This window comes from Parambassis ranga, chromosome 2 (genome assembly GCF_900634625.1).
Source record: "Parambassis ranga chromosome 2, fParRan2.1, whole genome shotgun sequence".
NCBI classification, from domain to species: domain Eukaryota; kingdom Metazoa; phylum Chordata; class Actinopteri; family Ambassidae; genus Parambassis; species Parambassis ranga.
Window position 1 is genome coordinate 41,119,650 of NC_041023.1, and position 24,171 is coordinate 41,143,820.

A 24,171-nucleotide genomic window follows, 5' to 3' on the forward strand; every position below is an offset into this window, starting at 1 on the left:
AAACAAAAAAGTAACAATAGAACTGGTCTGAAAATAATCCGTCAACAGAGCAAAGCAAACGTAGTAAAAAATAAACACCATGCACAACATAAGTTTGTATCTTAAAGCAGAAGGGGTTCACATTATTTTTGGAGATTTATTTCAGTCTTTGCAAAAAAATGGCTCCCTTGGACATCCGGATATCATCAGTGCCATCACAAAGGCCACCACTGAGCTCCGTCTTTATCTTGAGATATTCACATTCCTGCATTCCTGTTGACAGAAGCACTGTACCAGAGTCAGCTTCCCACTCAGAATCTTCTTCATCTCTTCTAGCTGTCTCAGAGATCAATGCCGTTGTCCCCTGTATGAGTGTGGCCCTTTTCCAGGTGGTCCACAAGCACCCTGATGCAGATCTGTTTTTTTTGTTCTTTCATCTCTGGTGGAAAGCAGCGGACCCCATATCCCCTTGCTGTTTTCACCCATACAAAACAAAGCCAGTTATCTACCAATGGTTCTTGTCAGCATGGTGACAGTGACTAGCCCTGCCAGTAAGGGTCATCCTCAGTTTCAGTTTTTTTGGTTGGTTGTCACTGTAAACCTTACAGCATAATAATTAGTTGCACTTGTGTTTTTTGTGGAAGCATAGCACCCTGTAAAGCCTCATCACAATGCAGGTATGCAGTGCTTTTTGTAATAATCCTAGATGTTTGGAACCTCTGCAGTAATGATTGCAAAGGACAGACACTAAAATAGCTAAACAATTGTCATACGCAATAAAAAAGTGAAAGAATAGCTGAAGTTGATGAGCACAGCAGCTCTGAGAAATGACTGCTTTGTGTGGAATGGCTGCCTAACCAGTCTGCAGCAGATGAACCTTGTGAACCTGCTGAATATCCACCTGAAACTGGCAGGTCTCGTGTGGTTCAAATACTTAAGGTAATCCCAGTCAACCCTATCAGATTATACAAAAATGTATTTAAACTTGTTTCTTTGCTTTACTCAGTGACCATATTTTTCTCTGTTTGTCCCTTATCTTAATAAAACTTCCAGCTTTCTTCGAAAGATGCTTTTGGTTGATGTGATACTGAGCCGTTCGTGCAATTACATCTTAAAAGCAACAAAGACATGTGACACACATTAGCAGCCTAAGTTTTCTTCTAATTTCACAAACACCAAAAGCGATGAGGTGATGAAGCAGCAGCTGGTCTCGAAATTCAGTTCACCTGACTATCAAAAGTCACATCGTGTGCCGCTTAGTTTTCCCAGCTGTCCTTGCTCAGCATTGAATGCTGTCTGTCTCTGTTGACATCCTGTGCTCGGCAGCAGATAAAGTGCCCTTTGCACACAGCAGTGCCATTGTACTCCACACAGTCAATGTGGAGAATCACTTCCTCTCTTTTCAGTGTCTGCTACTCTTCAGTCTCCTTCCTTTGCTACTGAGTTGACCGCACTGAAGGCTCCTCTGCTGGTTCTTCTCTGTTGGTCTTTATGCTCTCACATTTGAGCCTGGGCTTGGATAGCGTGCTGTAGATGGTCATTGCCTGAGGGCAGAGAAACGGAGTGGAAAGTGTTATTAGATGGCTGTGCTGAATATTTGATTGTGAATGAACAAGCTGTTGCTATGTAGTCTGTTTTTATGTGTGCAGTTCTAACCACTGTACTGTTAGGACTGGGTCTAATCTGATCATGTTAAGTGGAAAAATGTGCAGCTTAGTGATCACTGTATTGAATCTACTACCTGGCTTTTATCAGAATTTGGTGCATCTCTAAGCATCTATAAGATCATCTCTGATCCTTAGATCATAAATCAAGCGTTAAATCTGCTTTATAAGCGTTCTGACAGTAGATGGATGGATTTGGCCTTTGCTTTAGCCAAGACAGCTTGGGCCTCACCTAGAAACAACACACAATGTAAATTGACAGCAGGAGTAAATTTGCTTTGGATTTACAGTGTAGGTCGGCTTTTTTGAACATGCCTTGTGATTTGATGTCATCATGTTTGATGTGTCTGCGAGCTGTGAGATCCCTGTGTAGTGTTGAAACAGTCTGCACTGCAGGCACGTAATTAAATACTTTGTGGATTCAGTGTAATGATGGCTTAAGTCCTAAGTTAACAAGACCTTCAATTACATATGTGATCACATGATCCATGCATTTCACTGAGTCAATGGAAAAGTCCCAGCGGTCCTATTAAAAATCACCAACCAGCAGCTCTGTTTATCTGCTCGGCCTCCTCACCCTCTGAACCGAGGATCTTGGGCCACAGTGCAATGTTAATGTCGGCTGCCTGTGTCCCTTTAAACTCCAGCGCTGTAGCTCTCTGCCTGCACTCGGCTTCCACCTATACAGGAAACAAAGAAGTCAAATATTTCTCCTCCGGGGAAACAATAAATAATCCATCCTCACCTGGTGGGTGGGTGCAGCAGTTTTCATAACCTCAAGTCTTTCATTGTGTTATTGTTAAGGTTCTGAAAGTGCTGTGTGTGTGTGTGTGTGTGTGTGTGTGTGTGTGTGTGTGTGTGTGTCTGTCTGTCTTACCTGCATCTGTATCAACTCTTTAACCCGAGGTGTCACTTGATTGCAGCGGATACCCCACTTATCTGATGCCTTGTTGATGTGAGTGGATGATAAGTCCCTTTTCTTGCAAACCACAAATGTATGGTGGGTGCCAAAAAAAAGAACACACAAATACACATGCACTGTGGTCTGTGCAAGCTGAGTCACTGCATAGTGTCTTCTACACTATAACTAGCCTGGAAAGAGACAACCATTTATAAGACAGTTAGCTGGTGCCACCTGTTGGCTAAAACACAATCTGAGAGCCTGCCTCCCTGCTGACTGGCTCTTGCATTTTGTACATTTGTGACTCCTTATAAGCAGCTCTCTTTTCTATTTGGGTCAACTAACAAATTAGATACTTATTGGTGCTGAATGTTCTCAGTTTGTTTCGACGAAATGAGACATTATTGGCTGGTAGATATCTGCTGAACTGCTGGATTCATGTTTACATGTTGATTTTTTTTGTTGCATCATGACTTCATTTGTGTAACATCTCAAATTGGTGCAGAACCCTCTGTGGTTTAAAGGTGCTACTTTATGAGTATCATGATGTAATTTGTAAACAGGCTCCGCTCTACTAATGAGACACATCAACGGTAACCATAAGAGACATCTGTTTTTATGCAAGGTGTGAAAATGTAATTTGACCTCAGAGGAATTTGTTTGTGTTTGTGCATAGTTGCTTTCAAGGACAACAGAGGAATAATGCAATACAACTGTGGCCAGTATATATTATTATTTTTTAGTATATATTATTATTTTTTAGTACTTTAGTAACTTTTAGTAATTTTAATAAACGTTTGCTTCAACCATTCTTAAGGTGGCAGTAATTCACCCAAAAGCTGTGTGCCAACCGCCATTAAAACCAACGAAGAAGTAGTGTGTTTACACGGAAGTGCAGCGCGAAGTTAGCTTTAGCCTCATAGCTTCTAGCATTTTGAGTAAAAAAAAATAGCCGAATGCTATTGATTCCAATCGGAGCAGTGAACGTGAACTCAGATTGCGAGCGATTCTGTCGCCTCATAATCACCAAACTCAATATTGGACCTACTTAATCAGAAGCCACGCGTACTCCGAACGTCCTGACACCAACATTGTTTTTTTGAGAACCCAAACTGAAGCGGAATTTAACTTTGTTTGAGACTTGTCTGTGCCGCTGCAACACACTCTCGCGAGATTTGACAACTACCGTTCACAGACGTCCTAGCTGTTAGCTATAATAGCTGTTTATAATCCCAACTATAGCTTCCAGGTTTGTGAATATGTAACGTTAGCAAAAAGAAATTAAAAGAAACTCTGCAAATAACGATTTACTCGAGCCGGTAGTTTGACCCGCTTACTTTAAAGACAGGAAGTCGGCACCATCGCACGTGTATCTCGACTTTGTACAGTAACAGCGCGTATATGCGTGAATATGCTTCTAGTATGACTTGTGTATTGTTACGATTGTGAAGGGAACATGAGTACCAGTTATCCCACACCAGTTTACTCCCATGCTGGACGTGGAGACTTCCCAGATGTGTATGAGCCGGCAGAGGACTCTTTTCTTCTAATAGACGCTCTGGAGAGAGATGCTGACATGCTGCAGCTGATGAGGTCAGTCACCACTGGAAGTGATGTTGTAGTTTTCATTCACATTTTCCTTATTTTGAGCCGAACAATGCCTCTTTTCTCTTGACAGGCCGTGTGTGTGTTTGGAGGTGGGCAGTGGATCAGGAGTGATCTCTGCATTTCTTGCTTCAGTGGTGGGACCTTCAGCTCTGTATATGTGAGTTATCTGTTACACTTTGCATGTCAGGAAAAAGCTGGTGTTGCAGTGTGTGCATGTTTGTATTCCAGTTGCACTGACGTGAATCCTGCTGCAGCACAATGCACAGCAGTGACAGCTTCCTGTAATAATGTCTCACTGCAGCCTGTCATCACAGACCTGGTAAGACCTCCTACTTTATGACTTTATTTTCTCCTAATCTGGCTGAGATTTCTGTTTGAACTGATCAGCTGCTCCCTGACATTCTTCAGGTGGAGGGTCTACTGCCTCAGCTGAGTGGAAAAGTGGACATTCTGGTCTTTAACCCTCCCTACGTGGTGACCCCTTCAGAGGAGGTGAATTTCCTCAGTTCAGCAAGCTCTGAAACAATCACATGTCCACATGTTCTTAGGTTTTTGTGTCTCATTCAGGTTGGCAGCACAGGCATAGAAGCTGCCTGGGCTGGTGGAGAGCGAGGACGAGAGGTGATTGACAGATTTCTTCCCATGGTGCCGCAGCTTTTGTCCAGTAAAGGGCTATTTTACCTCATTACCATTGCTGAGAACAATCCAGGTGTGTTGACTTGTGTCTTTGTGAGGATTTCTAATGGACATCTGCACGAAAAATTAAACTATTTCTCTTTCACCGCAGAGGAAATCATCTTTTTACTAGGACAAAGTGGATTTAAGGGGGCAGCATGCGCATCTACAAGAGCTGGAAATGAAAGGTTGTCTGTGCTGCGCTTTCACAGGAACCAACATGAACTGTCACTGTGAAAAAGGACAACAAGAACAAACAAACTGTGGACAGTAAAGCAGTGCAACAAAAAAATGGACTATGGTGACAGTAAAGTTGTAGTAAATGAAGAACTTCTCCGTAAAGCCACAAAGACTCTTTGCATTGACGGGTTTAATACTGAAATATTTTGGACGCATTCAAAGACAGTATAACAATTAGTGCCTTGATATTCAGGCAACAGCAGCCCAGTGTAAGTCTAACATACAGTAGGAATGTACTTCTTCACCCACAACAGTCTGAGGTGATGTTGGTGGCAATGAGGGGTGGGGTGGTGTTCATGTGTAATGTTATTTGTGCTTCTGTGAACTGATACCTCCCAAAATACAGGATTTTTTGTAGTGGCTGTTACATTCATTCATGTGCACAGTACATGCTGTACAGGTGCATGTAATTAAACTGTGGAATTATCACACCTGTACATTTTTACAGTGACAAGGTCAGGTCCTCTGTGACACCTGTCCAACGTGTCATCTTTTTACTGGGACAAACAGGATGTTTGTCTACAATGGCTGGAAATGTCACTGTGAAAAAGGACATGGGACAAACTGGACAGTAGAGCCATGCAACAAGAAAACTGAATGGGTTATGGTGCCATGCTGCAATGAATAAAACCACAAAGACTCCCTCTCTTTGCATTGTCAGGTTTAATACTAAAATATTTCAGGAACATTCAAAGACGGCATAACAATTAGGTCACAGCAGTCCAGTTCAAATCTAACATACAGTAGGAATGTACTTTTAACAACAGTTGAAATGCTACTATTTTGTCTCGTCTTTTTACGAGCTAAAACAGGGTAGGACAGTGTGTAACAAGTTACCTGATGCTTTCACAACAGTAGACATCTGTTCATCAGATTGTTAGTGACTCATTTCTATTCTAAAGTAACACAAGTTTTACTTCCAGATGATGTGTCCATCCTCTCCCAGCCTGACAGCGCCGCTCGCCACCAGCTCCATCGCTGCAGGGAAGGCTCGGTGCTCGGCCTCTCTGATTCTCTCTGACAGACTCTCCTCAGTGTCGCCGCTCAGCACCGGCACAGCCACCTGCTCGATGATGGCTCCTGCATCCACCTCTTCCTGGACAGGTGAACAAAAAGGACACGCAAAACATAAGACAAGACAGGACACAACACATCCTACTACACTCGGTGTTTAAAAAAAAAAACAAAAAAAACCTTACTGCTACAAAGTGGACCGTGCAGCCTGCGACTCGCACTCCAGCCTGCAGAGCCTGCTTCTGGGCATTCACACCTTTAAATGAGGGCAGTAAAGACGGGTGGATGTTCAGCAGCTTTCCTGTGGCAAGAGAAACGCAATCAAAGTATAATACACCTTATCGCGCACACACATTTAAAAGAGCAGCAATCATTTTCTCACCATTCCATTTTTTAACAAATGTGCCTGTCAGGATCCTCATGAATCCAGCCAGACACACCAGCTCCACCCCAAACTCTTCCAGCACACGGTCGATGGTGCTGTCAAACTCTACACGGCTGCCGTACAGTTTGTGGTCCACCACCTGCATCAACACAGTCACTTATTCTCCTCCGTGCTGTTTTTATTTATTTTAGATTTATCACAATTAGCGGATTAAAGATTTTCTTACCCGTGTCTGGATGCCAGCCAGTGATGCCCTCTTCAGCCCCTGAACCCCCGGTCTGTTGGAGATCACCACCACAATGTCTGCAGAGCTGGATGGACGCTTGGCCTGCTCAATCAAGGCCTGCAGGTTGGTGCCTGAGATGACAGCGGTTTTTATTCCATTTTTATGTTTGGTTAAAAATGTTCATTCTCTAAGTAAGAAATAAGGAAGTCTTTAAAAAAAAACACACACACACACCTGTGCCAGAGATGAGAACTGCTACTCTTGTCTTTTTGCATGGCATGATGCTGTCACCATGGCAACGACCATTCTTCTCAACATCAAACTCTCCACTGGAGGCTTGTCCTGCATTCAGCAGGCTGTGTTTCAGGTTTCGGACCACCACCGGTTCTGCCCCTGCAAGAACGTAATGCACTGTTACTCACTTTTATTCCTCATGACAACTTGTTTCATTTTTGTCCTGCTGTCAAAAAATATCATGTCTCACCAGGTAGCTTGTGAGCCAGTGAGCCCACAATCCAGGCTTCCTCGTGGGCTTGCAGCTGGCGAAGGACCCTCTGAGCATCCAAGGGGGCCACCACCAGTACTGCACCCAGGCCACAGTTGAAGGTACGGGCCATCTCCTCCTCACTCAGACCTCCTTCTTTGTGGAGCCAGGAAAACACTGGAGGGATGCTCCATCGAGAAGCGTCTGTCAGAAACAACAAACTGGTTATAATCACAGAGCTACGCTGAAAAAGAATTACATGTTTTTTGTGTTTTTGCAGGAAACTGACCTATATCCACTGCCAGCTCCTGAGGAAGCACTCGAGGAATGTTCTCCAGTAGCCCTCCACCTGTGATGTGAGCGTAGGCTTTGATCACACCGCTGCGCAGGACTGGCAGCAGGAGGCGACTGTAGATCTTGGTTGGAGTCAGAAGAACCTCCCCTGATAGTGGTAAAATTAGTAATGAGACCACACAATAGTTCAACTGATACCAACACTATTTTTAAAGACACTCACCAAAAGTCTGTCCTGGCTGTCCAAAGGGAGCGGGGGAGCTGTAGCTGAGCTTGGCCCTCTCCAGGACTTTGCGGACCAGACTGAAGCCATTGCTGTGCACCCCAGAGGAGGCCACCCCAATCAGCAGGTCCCCTTCGGCAATGTCCTCTAGTCTGGGAAGCAGAGCTCCTCGCTCTACTGCACCCACACAGAACCCCGCCAGGTCATACTCTTCTGCAGCATACACACCCGGCATTTCTGCCGTCTCGCCACCTGTGCATGGACAAGTCAAGATAAGGTCCACACTTGTGGACACTCATCATGCTAATATGTCTCTCTGCTTACCCAGCAGAGCACAGCCGGCCATTTCACAGGCCTTGGCAATGCCGCCAACCACAGAGGCGGCGACATCCACATCTAAGCTGCCGCAGGAAAAGTAGTCAAGGAAGAAGAGCGGCTCGGCGCCCTGAGCCAGCACATCATTCACACACATAGCCACCAGGTCCTGACCGAGGCTGCTGTGTTGCCCGCACGCCTGTGCGATCTAACCAGGTAAACAAGAGCAACATTCAAATGACATGTTGTTTATCACAGTTCATCAGAAATTAGGAGACTGAAGTTGTACCTTCAGCTTAGTGCCAACTCCATCTGTCCCAGATACCAGGATTGGGTCGACGAATCCAGCAGCCTTCAGGTCAAACAGTCCAGCAAAACCCCCAAGCTCTGCATTACACCCTGGAATAAATACACGTAAAATACAAATACACTTATGACAACAGATCGTTCCACAAACAGCTTTTACAACCACTGTTACTGAAACCACAGTTGCTCCTTAATGGGGGAAAAAGCGTCAGCTGTTGGACATGTGACAGTGATGATGATCTAATTCTCCCTTCTCCCAGATGTGTCATCACGTGCTACAGCAAGTATTGTTGGTCAGTCTTTGTAAATGAAGTTACCAGCACGGGAGGTGGCTTTGGCCAGCGGTTTGATCATGTCCACTAGCTTGTTGCCGGCAGCAATGTCCACTCCACTGTCCTTATAGGTGAGACCTCTGCTGGAGACATGAAACAGCACTCACTGACTTATTTGTCTGCAGATTAATCAAAGAGGCTTGGACAGTTGTTTTAAAGTCAAGTTTATTAGTACAAAAGCAGCACGAATGTTTTTAGTTTGTCCTTAAACCACGCTCACACACACCTTCGTTGATTTAGGTAAGTGATGGCCCTGTGACCAATGTCACACCGGTACACCGCGCCTGGAAAGCCGACGCCTGCCACGCCCTGATTAGCTGCCTGCAGGGCCGTCTCAAGGGACGACCTAACTGCAGTGACGGTCAGGACTCGGCCGCCGTTGGAGACCACGCCCCCGTTTTTCAGTGCAGTGCCGGCATGGAAAACCTGCAGCCCCATGTCCTGAACCTGGGACAAGCCTGAGGGTAAACGGAGGAGCAGTGTTTAAAGCGTCAGCAGGTGCAGCTGTACAGTGATGTCACTTCCTCTACCTGTGATCTCCACTCCTTTCTGGTAGGAGCCGGGGTAGCCTGGACTGGCCATCACTACTGTGACTGCAGAGCTGTCCTTGTGCCACACAGGAGTGCTGGAGGCCAGTTTTCCGCTCATGGTGTTCAAGATCACTTCATACAAGTCGCTCTGCAGGAGTGGCAGCAGCACCTGAGGAGAGGGGCAACAATTAGCTCCACGCAGAGGAGGTCCTGTGAGAGAGGAGAGAAGCTAAACACACCTGACACTCAGGGTCTCCAAAGCGACAGTTGAACTCAAGGACCTTCGGCCCCTGCTTCGTCAGCATCAGCCCAGCATACAGCACACCTTGGAAATGACAAGTGAGGTGTGGGTTTCTAATTCAGTTTGTATTAGAAGGTGTTAAATAGTTCACTTACCCACATAAGGGATCCCCTCCTCTCTCATCCCATCCACAGTCTTTTGAAGGACAGTTTCTCTGATCTGCTGCAGCAGCTCCTGACTCACCTGAAGGAGCAGAGAATCCAGCACATAGGTACATTGAAACCTTTTACTGAACACAGAACCTGCTCATGCTTTTTCACAGTACCTGAGGGGTGGGGCAGTAGGCGCCCATGCCACCAGTGTTTGGCCCCAGGTCGCCATCCTGCAAACGCTTGTGATCCTGAGCCGGAGGCATCGGCGACACCGAGTGGCCGTCACTGAAACACAGGCACTACAAAAACAGAGTAAGAATCTGTTTTGTGAAACTTTTTCCTGAAAAAAAAAATAGCTCTACTTACAGACACTTCCTCTCCTTCCAGCAGTTCCTCCACCACCACCGTCTCCCCTGCAGACCCAAAGGCTCGGTCCTTCAATGCACAGGAAGCACCACAAAATGAAGGAAAACCCCACCATGAGAAAATCCTCCAATTTCTAATGAAAGGTAGCATCATACCTTCATAATGTCCATCACAGCCTGACAGGCCTCATCCTGATCTTGTGCCACTATCACTCCCTTCCCTGCTGCCAGGCCGCTCGCCTTCACCACCAAAGCTGGGAACTCGGCCCTGAGGAACCCCGAAAGAACTCAGTAAGAGTCAGCATAGTCACAACATAACACTGCCTATGTACTGTACTGACGTGCGGATGTAATTGCAGGCCTCCTCGGGGTTGGTGAAGGAGCCGTAACGAGCTGTGGGGATGCCGTGACGCTCCATAAAGGCCTTGGAAAAGCTCTTACTGGCCTCCAGTTGAGACGCTTTGGCCGAAGGACCAAAACAGGGAACACCCGCAGCCGTCAGGTCGTCAACAATACCTGAAGGAGATGGTAACAGGTGAAGGAGAATACAGTCCAATCCTGTGACATTATAAAGATGCCGAACACACACCTGCTGCCAGAGGGACCTCGGGTCCGACCACAACCAGGCCCACATGGTGATCCTTACAAAACTGAGCCAGGATGGCGTGATGGCTCACAGATACCTCTGCACGGAGAGAGTTACAGATCTTTGTTGTTAATAAAAGTTTGTGCATTTTTTCTTTTTTTTCCCCACAGAGAAGAACACAGAACATATATTAATATCTATTTTTGCCACATTTTAACTAAGAGAGCTATGTAAAAAAGATTTTATCACTGTCTTCACTTACCAGAGTTGCTGATCTTGCCACAGTTTGCAGTGCCTGCATTACCCGGGGCCACCAGGACCTGCTGAACCTGCGGCGACTGAGCCAGCTTCCAGGCCAACGCATGCTCCCGTCCACCACTGCCAACCAGCAACACCCGCTCCGCCATGACACCTGAGTGAGGAAAGAAAAATGCGCTCCTCTAAGTGCTTGAGAAGTCACTGTTTAATTGCATGCACAGATTGACCTATAAGCAAAGCTGTGAGGGAGCAGTGACCTTTTCCCTCAGGCTTACATTATCTTCTGTCCACTCAGGCAGAACTAAAGTAAATCAACCCACTGACAACACAGACTCATTAGAAAACAGGCTCTGTTATCAGGCTGATGGACAGTACACTACAATGACTGGATCACTCCAAAGCAGAGGAAAACAGTGTCCCTTCCTGACCTGCGCCTCTTGTTCTCCCTACAAATCAAACAGACTGGGGTCAGAGTTCATACTCGAGCAGACAGAGGACAAAGGGGGCGAGTGTTGCAAAGTTAGACACACATGTCCCACAATTAGTCAAATCACTGGCTTTGATTGAAATCATTCCCCTCATATGACTCGCCTGTCAGACAGCAAAGATGCATGACGTGTTATAAACACACCTATAAAAAAACTGCAACAAAATACAAAACAACACGACAGAAAAGCTACAGCACTGAAAGACATTTATTTTTAAGTACATTAAAACTTAGCTTGAGCAGTTTTTATCTACGCTAACACTTATCTTAGCACTTATCTGACTTCGTTTAGCGTTATTATCACACTTCAGCTCTGACTCACCTGTGCGTGTTTGTGCGTCTTGCGTGCAGCAACAAATCGGTTCAGGACAGCAGTCAGGATGTGGCACCCAAGCTCTCAGCCTGCTGACTGACCGTGTGGATGCAGAGGGTCTGATCACACACACACACACACACACACACACCACGTGGATTCAATATATAGACCGTATTGTACCTACAGTGAAACTGTGTAACGCAAAGTTGCCCAAAAGTGCTATATCGCGCATAAACACGACAGATGCGTGACACTTACCTTTTTGCGTAATACTAAATGTTTTGGGGCACTTTGGTCTTCCTCAACTTCCTCGGTGTGTACCAAAGGAATGCATCATGGGAATTGTAGTTGGTTAGATGATCGGGACCAAACAGTAGCATTTGAGTGTGAAGCAAATGCAACTCTGTGGTTGTGCACTTCATTAAAATGCTTTAAATATACAGTATAAAGTAAATACTTCCCAACTAAAAGAATCTTTCGCCATCAACTGGTGAACACGAGAAATGGGCCAGTTCTACAGCTCGGGATCAGATCATGGCCAAGAGTCTAAACCTGAAATAATACGACCTGAGATTGAAGAAAGGCAGAACATGGAAGAAAGTGAACATGTATGTGAAACTGTATAAAAATTAAGATTTTAATCTACAAAGAAAACAATCAGAAACTGGAAAAATAAAACCAGTATATATTGAAATGAAACCAAATAAAAGCTGAAAATATATATGTTTCATTAAAATAAACAAATCCTTTGTCCCTGATTGTGATTTAAAAAATAGTTGGCCCGTACGGGGATCGAACCCGCGACCTTGGCGTTATTAGCACCACGCTCTAACCAACTGAGCTAACCGGCCACGTCAAAAAGCGTAAAGATGGGAGAAAAAAATCATGAGCTCCCCACGGTGATTATCCAATGATATTGCTAAGTTAGCAACACACCGGAGCTTTAGTTCCTTCTTTATCAAATACACAAAACTGAATTACCATGACGTTACGTGATACAGCTTGGGAAGACTATCGTAACGAAACACCTCTAACCATACATATATACATACATGTGTATATATATCTATGCCTCTAACTAGTTAAAGCACGACGTTCTTCTTCGTAGCATCAGCAAGGTCTGTTACCATAGTTACCCCGGAGAGAGGGCGAGACTGCTCACGTGACCCAGCAAGATGGCGACTATAATGTATAATGGATGTGTGTGTGAGTACTACGAACCCTTAGCTAACCTTTTACAACATTAAATCAGCGTGTAACTTCACGTTCCTGAGAGGCGTGGTTGCTGCACTTTTACCTGCATCACAGAGCAAAGGTTTTCTTTACAGTGTAAATGCGAGTAGCAGCTCTCAGGTCCGTTTTATCCTCAACCGGGCAACTCAAGTAACGCTGACCGAACCCGCTAACGTTAGCTCTTTAAATAGTCTGATCACTTATTGTTTACCGTTACTCAGCTGTTTTCACTTTTACAACGTCAGCTTAACCTCAGCACCGAGTGCACATTTTCACCTTGGTGTATTTTATTTTGCTCTTTTTTCAGGATTTAAACTGAGTGGGTCCGTTTAGGTGAAAATTTGATTAATTGTTCATCATCATATCAGAAAATCAAGATGGCCTTAAATGTCTTTGGTAAGCAGCTTCACATCTCAGATCATAGCCATTGTGTCTGTATGAGAGTCTGTTACTGTGTGTGTGTGTATTTTATGACACAATCTATTGTTAATATCTATTGTTGTGGATACAGCAGAATTAATAGCCAATGAAATCCAATGCATTTAGATAATGACTCAGGAAAGTCACATTTGTTCAGAAAAACTACCATACATGTATATTTATTGATAAAAGTCCTGAATTTAATTTGCTATTGACATAAAAATGTACAGGAAATTTTACCATGCTGAACATAATTACATTGTTATAGCATGCTTATTACTGTTTACTGAAGTAATGTTCTTCCACACAGATTAGGGGTTAATCTCCCTGGACCTTAAGCAACTGATATGTCATATGTGACCTCTTAAGACTAAATCTTTCCAAATATATTACATTTTAAAGGCTTACCACCTTTTTTTAAAAGCAATCCCTCCTCATTTTCTCTTTTCAAGATTGCAGTTTTGACATAAGTGCAGCCAGGCTCTGTATTTTGGATGCTGTGGGTGTCTGCAGTCTGTATGTTATGTCTGCTTTCTTGTAAGTTTGTCTGTTGCCTCCAGGAGGAGTGTGAAACACTCACCCAGGGAGGATTTAGCAAGTTATTTTGAAGACAGGATACTGATACTGAGTGTTGAATAGATAAGGCTCGGGGAGCGAACACAGAGTACACTGAGGCAGGAAACAGGGGCTGTTAGTTATACACATGCAGAGAAAATGGAAGACTTGGAAGAAGATAGTGTAGTGTTATATTTTATTGAAGCCGATAACAGCAGGCGGAGATGGGGAAAAACTTCTCTCTACTGTGCTATACCAACCAAAGTTTTTTTTATGCTCTACAGAGTAGATTTATTTACAATTAGTCATCATTTGTGTGGAAACAACACGTCATCCACAGTAATCCTGAGGTGATAGCAGAGAAGCAGAGTCTAATAAAGGTGTTGACTCATGAAATGATCCACTTTGTGTTATGAAAAGCTGCTGATCCAGCCTCATCTGGTTGATGGATTAGAACAAAATTTGGACAGATGTCACTGTCACTGTGTCTCCACTTGGGGGCACTGTGGTTAAATAAGTTTGAGCAGCTGTTAAGCATCTTTTTCTGCCCTCAGATCATGATGAATACAGGCCACCGGTGTGGAAGTCCTACTGTGAGTATTTAAATCAAGTATGTATTCTTTGTTTTTGTATGTTTGCTGATCATTTGTGTTTTGTGCCACAGTGTATCAGCTCCAGCAGGAGGCGCCTCACCCACGCAGACTCACCTGCACCTGTGAGGTGAGAACACACTTCAGAGCAAGCTAATGTTCTTCTTCTTCTCTTCCTCCTCCATCGTCTTCTAATAACAAAGAAGCTTGCAGAGATTTTGTCGTAGCCAAATTCAGATGGCTGGTGTCTACTAAATGCCATGCACCAGAACATCTGTCCACACACCAGGCACCACCACCAGATGTGTGTTTGTGTGTCTGGGGGGGGGGGGGGGACAAAGCAGCACAGTTGGGGGGAATCCAAGCGGGATTAAAGAGGGGGTTGTGCGTCTGGTATTTTGGAGCAAGGATGGTCCTCACTGGTTGCTGGAAGGATTTGTGTGTAGGGCGCTAAGTGAGCATCTGTGTGTAGATGCCCTGGCATTGGTCTGGTAGCTGGTGCTGACCCAGTTAAAAGTAGCAGACTGGCAGACAGACGGAGTACAGGACCCCCCTACCCCCATCTGCCCCTTGCTGCTAACATGTTGTCTGCTGGGACCTGAGCCATATGTGATTTAATGATGCACCAATAAGTACTTATCTGTGGCTGGTACTTTTTATTTTGTGGCATGAAGCAGTGAAGGAGGCAAGTGTGCCTGTTTGGGGTTCATGCAAGGCATCTTTGTCATTCTCTAGAACACATATGTCAAAGTCAAGGCCGGCGAATGAATAATCTATGGCCCCGGGATGATATTTGATTAGTATTAGAACCGGCCCGCAGGCCGTAGCCGCCCGCTGGTGTTTTGCACGCACCAATACTACATTTCCCACAATGCAACGGTAACCCGCGAACTCACTGCAGCGCAGCAAGTGGACTTCGGCTTCATCATTCATTAGCAGTCAGAGCAGATGTCAACTTTCAGCTACCTCCTCCCCAAAAATGGCTAAACGGAAGGTGGATGCTGAGAACAGGGGGTTTCAAGCTCGGTGGGAGGCAGAGTACATGTTCACTGAGGTAAATGGCAAACCTGTGTGTCTTCTGTGTGGAGAAAGTTTGGCTGTAATGAAAGAATACAATTTAAGAAGGCACCATGAAACGTCTAAGAAGCACACAGACAAAGACAAGAATATGGACACTACAGAAGAAGAATGTACAGGACATGTGATTTTTCTTTGAAGGCAGTTTGTTCTCGTCTGTGTGCCTGCTGAAAAATGTTTTCCCAATTATTCATTTAATCATTAAATAATACACTGTGTTAGGTCTTGGTTCAATAGGCTACGTGCAATCATTTCAATATGTTTTAATAAACATTGAATCAGTCCGGCCCTCGGCTTATAGCCAATTTGTTTTTTTGGCCCTCTGTGTATTTGACTTTGACATCCCTGCTCTAGAATATGTGAGGTTCTTAAGCAAGTGCAATTCTGCTTGGTTTCGGTTCTCTCCTTATTTGATGTCAACAAAGATAAGAGAAAATATAAGATCTAATATACGTAAAAACTCGATGTGGACTCGTTTCCCTGTCTCAAAGATAGATTCCCTGCAGCTCCGCACTCTGTAATGTGCAGTCAAGGATGTGTTGAGCATTAGTAATGGGTGTTAGTTTGTCCATTCCATGCATGAATTACTGACAGGCCCTCAGAGCAATTTTGGTAGGTGTCCAAAAGTGCACATGGTGTGACTAACACACCTCACCCTCTGCTCATGAACCAGCTTACTTAAGATTTGTGTTGTATTGATTACACTTTATATAGTAGCTCCATCTACAGCCTTTTGTTATCCTGAAATCACATCATGAGTCATGTGCTGTTTGAATGCCCTCCACACACACACACACACACAGTGTGTTCGAATTAATATTCACCACTGTTTGTTGTGGTCTTTGTTAATTTATTGGCTCGCCAGCAGTTTTGTTGAGAACACAATGTTCAGCTTTTTATCTGACTTGTGCAATATTGTCCAGGCCCACACACTCACTGGCTGCCAAACGAGGTGTGAATGTGGCACATATTTAGCAAGAGCACACAGTGGCAACCATAAGTCAATCTCTAGAGACATTCTCTCTGATCTGATCTTAATCTACTTTTCTTTCCCTGCAGGTGGACAATCGACCTAAATACTATGGAAGAGAGTAAGTTTGCATTCCTGAGCATTAGTGGTTCAATTGGTGCATTTTTTTAACCAATAAATGTCCGTATTTATGTCCTTATTATGTCAAATTTCCTAGTATGGGATGACTAAAGTACTTCTGTCTTCTATCTATCATGTCCAGGTACCATGGTATGATCTCAAGAGAAGATGCTGACCAGGTATTGAGTCAGGCTGAAGGCAGCTACCTCATCAGAGAGAGTCAGAGACAGCCAGGAACATACACACTGGCTCTTAGGTATGTTTTTATTCAATAATTAATTCAGATATTGGCACATTTCTGCTGTTTTTCTGCTTTTAGACTTAGACAGTTTAGACTTTGGATTGGGCAATTTGAAGGAAAATCAGTTCCAACAAGTGCCTGAAATCTAGTAAATATGGAGCTAGCTATACATCTATCCAAGTGCTTCAAATAGTTTATATGGTAAATCTGCCACTAACTTCTTGGTTCTTTTATTTTAACCTCCATCAGGCCTGTGAAGCCTGTTTGGAGCTCATCTCTGAACTCACTGAGATGCTCCTCGTGTGCTAGTCCTGACATTTTGGTTTCACTTGAACGTGTCATTTTCTCAGAGAAAACGGGCCTGTGGCATCATTTCGATTTAGTTTTGGGTCAGTCCGGGCTATTCATAGTTGTGTCATTCCTCCACCTGCACAGCCTTCTCTCTCTATCATTGCCTCTGCTCTCCCTGTGGTTATAATTGCCTTCCATAAATACCCCTTCATAAACCAGAGTCCCAGTCTGGATGGCAGAAAAGGAAAGGTTGGATTTTTGGGTTAATAACGGTGCTGTTTTATCTCACAGTGTGACTGAAGATAATGATGGTGGCCCAGTTCAGGGACTGTCTGTCTCATATAAAACTTAAAATTTTGATTTTGTGTTAGCATTAAGGATTTGAATTATGATCCTGTCTTTGCCCTGCCATATCCCAGGTTTGGGAACCAGACAAGAAACTTCCGTCTTTACCATGACGGGAAGCACTTTGTTGGGGAGAAGAGGTTTGAGTCCATCCACGACCTGGTCACAGATGGCCTCATCACACTCTACATCGAGACAAAGGTGCATATTTGCAAAGATCTGCCCCTCTCTCGCTATTGTAGCCTGTCTCATAGATAGCTCCATTAAACTAAACATCATATTTACACCCCGCCCTCCTTCAGGCAGCGGAGTACATTGCCAAGATGACCATAAACCCCATCTACGAACACGTGGGCTACACCACCCTGAACCAGGAGCCCACCCTAAAGAAACACCTGCCGCACAGCCCACAGGAGCCTGACGGACCCGCGTTGGCCAAAGATGACTGCAACACAGAGGAGAGGGTGAGGAAACTCAACACTCCTGTAAGAAATGTGGATTTTTAAACTGAAAATAACTCAGACCAGAAGCCTCCTTAAATTAACATATGTTCCTGGCAAGCTGACCTGAAGGCTTAGCGGTGCTTTCAGGTTGAATCAGAAATGGTGTTGTTGGCGGCAGACCAAAGAATATTCCCTGTAGAAATAGCTGGGAATTAGCTCCTAAAAGGAGCAAGTCTAAGACAATTCAAATGTACTAAATCTGTTTAAACAGGATTGTCACCATTTGTTATTTTCATTGATTATTTATTTGAGAATTCATCCTAATTTTACAGAGGAGGAGGAGTGAAATATGGAAAAACTCGACTTTAGCATTACCTTTACCTATTTTGCATAATGAAATGTTATATAACTCAGTGTTAGCGTATACACCATCACAATGTTTCCAGAATAAGCATTTTAATAAATCCTGCAGGGAATCCAAATGAGGGTAAAGATGAGGAAAGTTGCTGTAGATGCAGAAGCTGGATGGAGGGATGAGAGTTAAGGAACATTGTGAAAGAAGGTGGAGAAGAAGGAGGCGGATGGATGCAGAGTAGAGATGGCCTCCAGCCAAGGGCTCTGCAGTAAAATTACATAACAGCGGTTCGCCTGCAGAAACCTGCTGTCTCCAAAAAAAGCCGCCTACGAAGTTTGTTCTCATTAAGTGTCGATCAGTTGTGAAGTAATTACACAGGCAGACAGAAACTTCAAAAGAAAGTAAATTGTTGAGATTATATTAGACTTATCTTCATGCCAATGTGCTGCTGTGTACATGAAAATGAGGCTAGAGACTCACAAACACAGAACGCAGTCCGGCTTTCACATAGTAGGTGTTCAACGTGTTCAAACCTGCCTCCTGGGGCGTTGTATGACCTGCAGTGCATGACCAGCCCACCTCATACATCACTGTCTGTGTGTGTGTGTGTGTGTGTGTGTGTGTGTGTAATGGGGGTGGTCTTGTGTACGTGTGTGTTTTCATAATTGCCTGGATTTGCAGACAAAGCAGTATGGCTGTGACATTGAGACCAGAGAAGGCTCTCTGTAGGAACACAGGAGAAAACACAGACTCTATTATTATGGGTTAAATACCTATGAGAGCCATTTTAAAAATTGTTAGCTCATCCATGCATGAGCTTCCTAACCAGGTGTTGATTTTTGGCTTTCTGTGTGCTCTCCATTAATTGTGCAAAATATAAACAGTTGAAATATAATGATCAATCATACATATTCAGAAATGTTGGTTTAATTTACCACAAAGGGATGCACAATATTGGCTGTTTTGGTATGTGAGGAATTGTCTGAATTGGACATCCATTCAAAAAAAAAAAAAAAAAAAAAAAAAAAAAAAGGAGGGAAACAAAAGTGTGGACAAAAAAATGAAATCAGCTCCTGTTTATCAGCTCATTCTTTCACTCCTCCTCTTCCTCCTCCTTCCATCCCCCCTGGGATGATGGAGGTAGCAGAATTGGTGAGGAACAACAGGAATGGCTGCGTCCCCATTGGCTCCCTCTCTTCTCATTTTGACCTGTTAAATTCATCCATTACTGCACCGTAGCTCAGTCCCCCTCCTCCTCCTCCTCCTCTTCGTCTTCATCTCTCCCCGCCTCCCTCTCCTCTCTCTGCTTGGTGAGAGTGTGTGGAGGGATGAAGCCGATTAACACGCTCTGAGCCATGTGGGCTGAAGCTGCTCACCTACACCAGACACAGGAATTCTATCACATCCAAACGCTCTGGAGGATTTTTACAAACACCTTAGAGAAAGAGGAGGTTTATTGACATAGTGTATATTTCCTGAGGGCAGGTTTTTATTTTGTTGTTATGAAGTGGAATTGCAGCATGCAGCCCTATTAGTATGCAGCTCTAATCTGATTGGCTGATCTTTGTAGTACTAAGACAGCAGGATTGGTCCACTGTTTGGGATGTTGTTGTGAGATGTAGCTTGAATTAGTAGTCTAGTTGTTATTCTGGGATTGTTTTTGTTATATTAAACCTTCATTGGAGCACCTCCTTTTTTCAGCCTCACTTCGCATATTGTTTTGACTTTTTGATGCTAAAATGCCGAGCAGAGAGTCGTACGTTGTTAGAGGCAAGAAGCAGCCACGCAGGAGACGCAACAAGGAAGCAACTCAGAAGGGCTCTTTGTTTACCGCCGCTCTCGGCCTCAACGTCAGCGCAGGTTCCATCCCTTCTTTGCCGGTGTCGGACGCCGGTGTAGGCTCAGGAGCCCGTCTCCACCATGCTGCAGCCCCCCCAAAACCCACCTCCCCTGCTTCCAATTTCTGGCAACCAATCAGATCTTTTGCCCTTTCACAGCTCACATCGCTGGTGCGGCGGGCCACCCTGAGGGAGAGCGATTTGGCGCCCAAGTATGAGAAGGTCCACAACTTCAAGGTGAGTTGCTCCTTCCCCTTCCTGCGTGAACCGCTGATTCAGCTCACATGGGGTCTTATTCAGATTCACCTCGGAGAGCACAGGGTTTGAACACACTCACATTTACATTTCAGCTTTTGTCTGAGAGATTCCCACTGTAGCTATTAGTGAGGGGCACAAAGGTCAAATGTGCAGACGCACGTACACAAAGGGCACTATTAGCATTTCATTATGTAGTAATTTGTGCAAGAAATGAACAGATTTAAACTATAATTTAACTCTAAGCAGCCTTTCAGCACTCCCATTGTGTCTCCATCGTTCTTTTGTCAGCACCTGCCAGTCTATTATAAAGATTACCGAATTGTGTGAATCAATTTCTCACCTTTTCTTCTCAGAGCTGGTCTAATACACCACTTTGGTATTTGGTTTTCTAGATTTTTTTTTTCTCTGCTGTCACATTTTTAGATACTGTGGGCTTATTTTTGAGGCAATGTTAAGTCCTACTACTCTCATTAGGATGAATTGTGTGTAAGATTAACTGTTTTGTGTCTTTTTTTTTTTAGGTTCATACATTCAGAGGCCCACACTGGTGTGAGTACTGTGCCAACTTCATGTGGGGTCTCATCGCTCAGGGTGTGAAATGTGCAGGTAAAATACATTATTGTTGAATACATTGGTGCTGTTTGTTTCCGCTTCTCTGCTAAAACTGTGACTCAAAACTGGGACAGCAGGCTAAAGTTAGTCACTTCTGCTGTTGACTCATCTGCAGTGTTCGGTGGATTTTAAATGTTAAAGGATTCGGTTTAGTGCCAAAGAACAGGCTGTCGGTGTGAGCGTGACTGTGTGTGGGTGATGCCTAACGCAGCAATCCAGCCTAGTAGTTATGATCAAGTATCTGTGCGGACAGTGGTGTTGGCTTTACATTTACAGAAAGTCTCTTTGTTCTCCAGACTGTGGGTTGAATGTGCACAAGCAGTGCTCCAAAGTTGTACCCAATGACTGCCAGCCGGACCTCAGGCACGTCAAGAAGGTGTACAGCTGTGACCTGACCACGCTGGTGAAGGCACACAACACCAAGAGACCCATGGTGGTGGACATGTGCATACAGGAAATCGAAGCTAGAGGTGAGTCAGTGATATAAAATAATGTTCACTGAGGATGCCTATGAGGCTTGTGTGTTTCTCCACCTCCTCACAATGAGATTAAATCCAGTGTGCGCCACACTTTATTCCCCAGAGGAGCAGCCACAGACTGGATTTTATTGACTTCCATTCACAGCCTGAGTGAAACTAATATGTGGAATCAATAAAGGCACGTGAAGTTGAAGTGATTGGACTTGACTCTCTCTTTCTCATCAATTAAGCTGTGAATTCTCATTTCACATTCTCAACCATCCAGGTCTTCAGTCAGAGGGTATATACAGAATATCAGGCTTCAGCGAGCTGATTGAAGACGTCAAGCTAACCTTCGACAGAGGTGAGTATCGCTCAGCTCTGACATGGTGTCCCCTTGAGAATCGGTGAGATCCTTAAAGTTTGCTTTATCAACAGATGGAGAGAAGGCGGACATTTCCTCGAATGCTTACGAGGACATCAACATCATCACTGGAGCCCTCAAACTCTACTTCAGAGAGCTGCCCATTCCCCTCATCACATATGATGCCTACCCGCGATTCATCGAAGCTGCAAGTACGTCTCCATGGTTACAGCTTCTTAATAAAATCCGGTTATATGTGTTAAGTTATATATTGTGTGTGTGTTGCAGAGATCACGGACCCAGAAAAGCGTCTGGAGTCCCTCCATGAGGCCTTGAAGCTGCTGCCACCGGCTCACTGCGAGACATTGCGATACCTCATGGCTCACCTCAAGAGGTTTGCACCTTTTTGTTTCCTATCTGTCGCTGACTTTTTAAAATGTGTGCAAACGGCTCACTTTCTCCCCTCACTCTCTCTTTTTTTTTCTCAGAGTGACCGAGTATGAGAAAGACAACCTCATGTCTAGCGAGAACCTGGGAATTGTCTTTGGCCCAACACTGATGAGAGCCCCTGATCTGGACGCCATGACGGCGCTTAACGATATCCGATACCAGAGGCAGGTGGTAGAGACACTCATTACCAATGAGGACGTGCTCTTCTGAGAGGTGCAGTAACATGGACATGAAGGAGAATCGTATGTGTGGATGGAGAAGTGGATCAACGGAGTGATGAAGGAAAAATTTCAAGTAAACTTCAGACAACCAAACAAACTTCACCTCAAAATTTCCATGAATTACCGGGACACTGCTGGGCAACAAGACTACTACTGTATGTGTAGGGACAACTGTGGAAAATATCTTTATATTGCTGTCTTCTTTCTCAACTGGACTCCTTTGTTTTTGGTGCAAGTTCTGGTTGCAACATTTGAGGGTTTGCATGCACACTGGTTTCCTGGACATGTTGGAACATGGGGATGCTAATGTGTAGGGAAATGCACTCGTTAAGTCCTCCTTAACGTCCTAGAGAGGAAGAAGCTTCATAACTGTAGACAGCTGGATGAATGATGGAAAATGACTCTCTCATACTCATTCCTCTGAAAGGAACCCAAGTGATTTGGACCTATTGTGTTTTAATTCTTATAATATCTTTACAGCTCCACCCTCAACTGCATTGTCATTAGGCAGCAACTTGTACTAACACATGTGTTTTTTGTTGTTGTTGCTGTGTATTTACACCCCTTCAGGGTGTTAATTGTCCCAAGGTATTTTTAAAATGGTGTAATCCTGTGTCAACATGGTGGCTGGATGTCACTGCTCTGGCAGATGAAGAAGAGTGTGAACGGGTCATAGAGTGTTGAAGCAGTGCTTTATGGTTTTTTTTTGTAATTTCTTTGAAGCAGTATTGTAATTAAACAGTGTTACACAGTCAAATTTAACACACTAATAATCTCAAGGCATGTGTGCTTCGCTGGCCTGAGCGGGATCAGTTTATGTCCCAAAAACTAAAGCAAAGAAGCTCAATAAAGCTAAAAGCTCATTGTGATAAAACAACGGTGAAACCCAAATGTTGCCTTCCATCACATTAACCTGAACATATCTGATGAAAGCAGAATCATGAATCGTGAAGGAGTATTTTTTTGTGCCATTTGAAAGGGTGGAGGTGTAGAATGGATGCCTTCTGCATGTACCCCCGCCTCGCTAACACACCATCCCCCCTTTATTCATTTTTCACCCCCATTTTTGTCGGGGGTCAGTAACTTGTAATTTTTTTTTAACCCACCAGGCGTCAAAATGGAAAACTAATCTAATAGGATGTAACAGTAACATCAGCGTTTTTTTTAATGAATTGTTTTTTTTGTTGTTGTTTTGTACTAACTGTTATCAGACTAACCTGTGAGCCTTCAATGAGCTGTGAAGCCTGCTTCTTTTTTTTTAGCATCATAAAATGTTTTCTTCATTGTCATTGCTGTAAAGTATTTTCTATATGGTTTATGCATGGTGAAGTTAAATTATTAAACATGGCTTTGTGTTCCAGGGCAGACATTTGTTTATTACTCATGTATAGATATATTATAACTATTCATCCATGATTTACGTTTATTTCAATGGTAGAAAGTTCTGGAAGAAGTAAACAAACTTTATTCACACCAGGTGATCTCGATTCCTCGCTCCTATTGGCTGCCCATTACGTAATTGGCAGGCTCCTCGGTGGCTAGAGGTCAGCTAGTGGACGGAGGTGCGGGCTCTGCTTCGTTTAACAACGGGCTGTTTTTCTGTACATACTCGGTAAAAAGCAGAAAGTAAGACAAAGAAAGACTAAAAAAGAGTTCAACGGTGGAGCTGGGAAGCAGAAAAAGTGAATTTGCCAGCGAATGACATCGGGAGGTCTAAGTTACTGTTCACCCGTGAAGTGTTGCAGAAGG

The 24,171-nt window shown here is 44.1% G+C and overlaps 4 protein-coding genes and 1 non-coding gene across 11 annotated transcripts; 2 read left to right on the forward strand and 3 right to left on the reverse strand.

Annotated features, from left to right (window-relative positions):
- Positions 1-126: 126 nt before the first annotated feature.
- On the reverse strand, positions 127-3,679 carry LOC114432390 (stomatin-like protein 2, mitochondrial). Of its 3 annotated transcripts, none has more exons than XR_003670257.1 (4): positions 3,593-3,679; positions 2,521-2,622; positions 2,188-2,323; positions 127-1,523 (listed from the first exon to the last, which is right to left on the reverse strand). XR_003670257.1 is itself a non-coding variant. In XM_028400389.1 (4 exons), exons 1-4 carry the CDS (start codon positions 3,634-3,636, stop codon positions 1,477-1,479), a joined length of 291 nt encoding a protein of 96 aa, XP_028256190.1. In that variant the 5' UTR covers positions 3,637-3,656; the 3' UTR covers positions 127-1,476. The 3 variants fall into 3 exon arrangements, 2 of the variants coding, with proteins under 2 accessions (XP_028256190.1, XP_028256188.1); XM_028400389.1 differs by having other exon boundaries at positions 2,221-2,323; positions 2,521-2,617; positions 3,593-3,656; XM_028400387.1 differs by having other exon boundaries at positions 2,521-2,617; positions 3,593-3,656.
- hemk2 (HemK methyltransferase 2, ETF1 glutamine and histone H4 lysine) lies at positions 3,437-14,156 on the forward strand. Of its 2 annotated transcripts, XR_003670256.1 has the most exons (7): positions 3,437-4,137; positions 4,223-4,309; positions 4,381-4,471; positions 4,561-4,644; positions 4,720-4,861; positions 4,940-5,379; positions 14,147-14,156. XR_003670256.1 is itself a non-coding variant. In XM_028400366.1 (6 exons), the coding sequence occupies exons 1-6, from the start codon at positions 4,001-4,003 to the stop codon at positions 5,062-5,064; spliced, it is 666 nt and encodes a 221-aa protein (XP_028256167.1). In that variant the 5' UTR covers positions 3,437-4,000; the 3' UTR covers positions 5,065-5,424. The 2 variants fall into 2 exon arrangements, 1 of the variants encoding a protein (XP_028256167.1); XM_028400366.1 differs by lacking the exon at positions 14,147-14,156 and having other exon boundaries at positions 4,940-5,424.
- Positions 5,716-12,028, reverse strand: gart (phosphoribosylglycinamide formyltransferase). 2 transcript variants are annotated; one of them, XM_028400261.1, is made up of 23 exons: positions 11,840-12,028; positions 11,588-11,697; positions 10,783-10,932; positions 10,524-10,619; positions 10,276-10,450; positions 10,091-10,202; positions 9,936-10,004; positions 9,743-9,868; positions 9,573-9,660; positions 9,416-9,501; positions 9,177-9,345; positions 8,873-9,104; positions 8,632-8,726; positions 8,298-8,407; positions 8,018-8,216; positions 7,694-7,945; positions 7,466-7,618; positions 7,177-7,380; positions 6,927-7,085; positions 6,693-6,823; positions 6,464-6,605; positions 6,267-6,382; positions 5,716-6,163 (listed from the first exon to the last, which is right to left on the reverse strand). In XM_028400261.1, the coding sequence occupies exons 3-23, from the start codon at positions 10,925-10,927 to the stop codon at positions 5,981-5,983; spliced, it is 3,042 nt and encodes a 1,013-aa protein (XP_028256062.1). In that variant the 5' UTR covers positions 10,928-10,932; positions 11,588-11,697; positions 11,840-12,028; the 3' UTR covers positions 5,716-5,980. The 2 variants fall into 2 exon arrangements, with proteins under 2 accessions (XP_028256062.1, XP_028256061.1); XM_028400260.1 differs by having other exon boundaries at positions 8,632-8,729.
- On the reverse strand, positions 12,359-12,432 carry trnai-aau (transfer RNA isoleucine (anticodon AAU)). The gene has a single exon. It is a non-coding gene; the product is annotated as a tRNA-Ile (tRNA).
- LOC114432335 (N-chimaerin) lies at positions 12,727-23,640 on the forward strand. Of its 3 annotated transcripts, none has more exons than XM_028400281.1 (15): positions 12,727-12,787; positions 13,122-13,210; positions 14,344-14,382; positions 14,454-14,509; positions 16,516-16,547; positions 16,689-16,802; positions 17,498-17,624; positions 17,726-17,887; positions 20,219-20,296; positions 20,839-20,923; positions 21,226-21,399; positions 21,674-21,751; positions 21,826-21,963; positions 22,040-22,145; positions 22,240-23,640. In XM_028400281.1, the coding sequence occupies exons 2-15, from the start codon at positions 13,192-13,194 to the stop codon at positions 22,409-22,411; spliced, it is 1,380 nt and encodes a 459-aa protein (XP_028256082.1). In that variant the 5' UTR covers positions 12,727-12,787; positions 13,122-13,191; the 3' UTR covers positions 22,412-23,640. The 3 variants fall into 3 exon arrangements, with proteins under 3 accessions (XP_028256082.1, XP_028256086.1, XP_028256087.1); XM_028400285.1 differs by lacking the exon at positions 12,727-12,787 and adding an exon at positions 12,860-12,934; XM_028400286.1 differs by lacking the exons at positions 12,727-12,787; positions 13,122-13,210; positions 14,344-14,382; ... (3 more) ...; positions 17,498-17,624; positions 17,726-17,887 and adding an exon at positions 19,314-20,075 and having other exon boundaries at positions 20,151-20,296.
- Positions 23,641-24,171: the final 531 nt, after the last annotated feature.

Coding starts and splice junctions, on each gene's coding strand:
- hemk2 (XM_028400366.1), top strand. CDS start 4,001: ATGAGTACCAGTTATCCCACACCAGTTTACTCCCATGCTGGACGTGGA. Junction 4,645..4,719: donor TGGTGACCCCTTCAGAGGAG/GTGAATTTCCTC, acceptor TGTCTCATTCAG/GTTGGCAGCACAGGCATAGA. Junction 4,862..4,939: donor CATTGCTGAGAACAATCCAG/GTGTGTTGACTT, acceptor CTTTCACCGCAG/AGGAAATCATCTTTTTACTA.
- gart (XM_028400260.1), bottom strand. CDS start 10,927: ATGGCGGAGCGGGTGTTGCTGGTTGGCAGTGGTGGACGGGAGCATGCG. Junction 8,408..8,631: donor CAAAGCCACCTCCCGTGCTG/GTAACTTCATTT, acceptor TATTTATTCCAG/GGTGTAATGCAGAGCTTGGG. Junction 6,606..6,692: donor TGGCTGGCATCCAGACACGG/GTAAGAAAATCT, acceptor GTGTTGATGCAG/GTGGTGGACCACAAACTGTA.
- LOC114432335 (XM_028400281.1), top strand. Junction 20,297..20,838: donor AGAAGGTCCACAACTTCAAG/GTGAGTTGCTCC, acceptor TTTTTTTTTTAG/GTTCATACATTCAGAGGCCC. Junction 21,400..21,673: donor ACAGGAAATCGAAGCTAGAG/GTGAGTCAGTGA, acceptor TCAACCATCCAG/GTCTTCAGTCAGAGGGTATA.
- LOC114432390 (XM_028400387.1), bottom strand. CDS start 3,636: ATGTTGGTGTCAGGACGTTCGGAGTACGCGTGGCTTCTGATTAA. Junction 2,618..3,592: donor TACGCGTGGCTTCTGATTAA/GTAGGTCCAATA, acceptor TTGCAAGAAAAG/GGACTTATCATCCACTCACA. Junction 1,524..2,187: donor GCAGATAAACAGAGCTGCTG/GTTGGTGATTTT, acceptor CTCTGCCCTCAG/GCAATGACCATCTACAGCAC.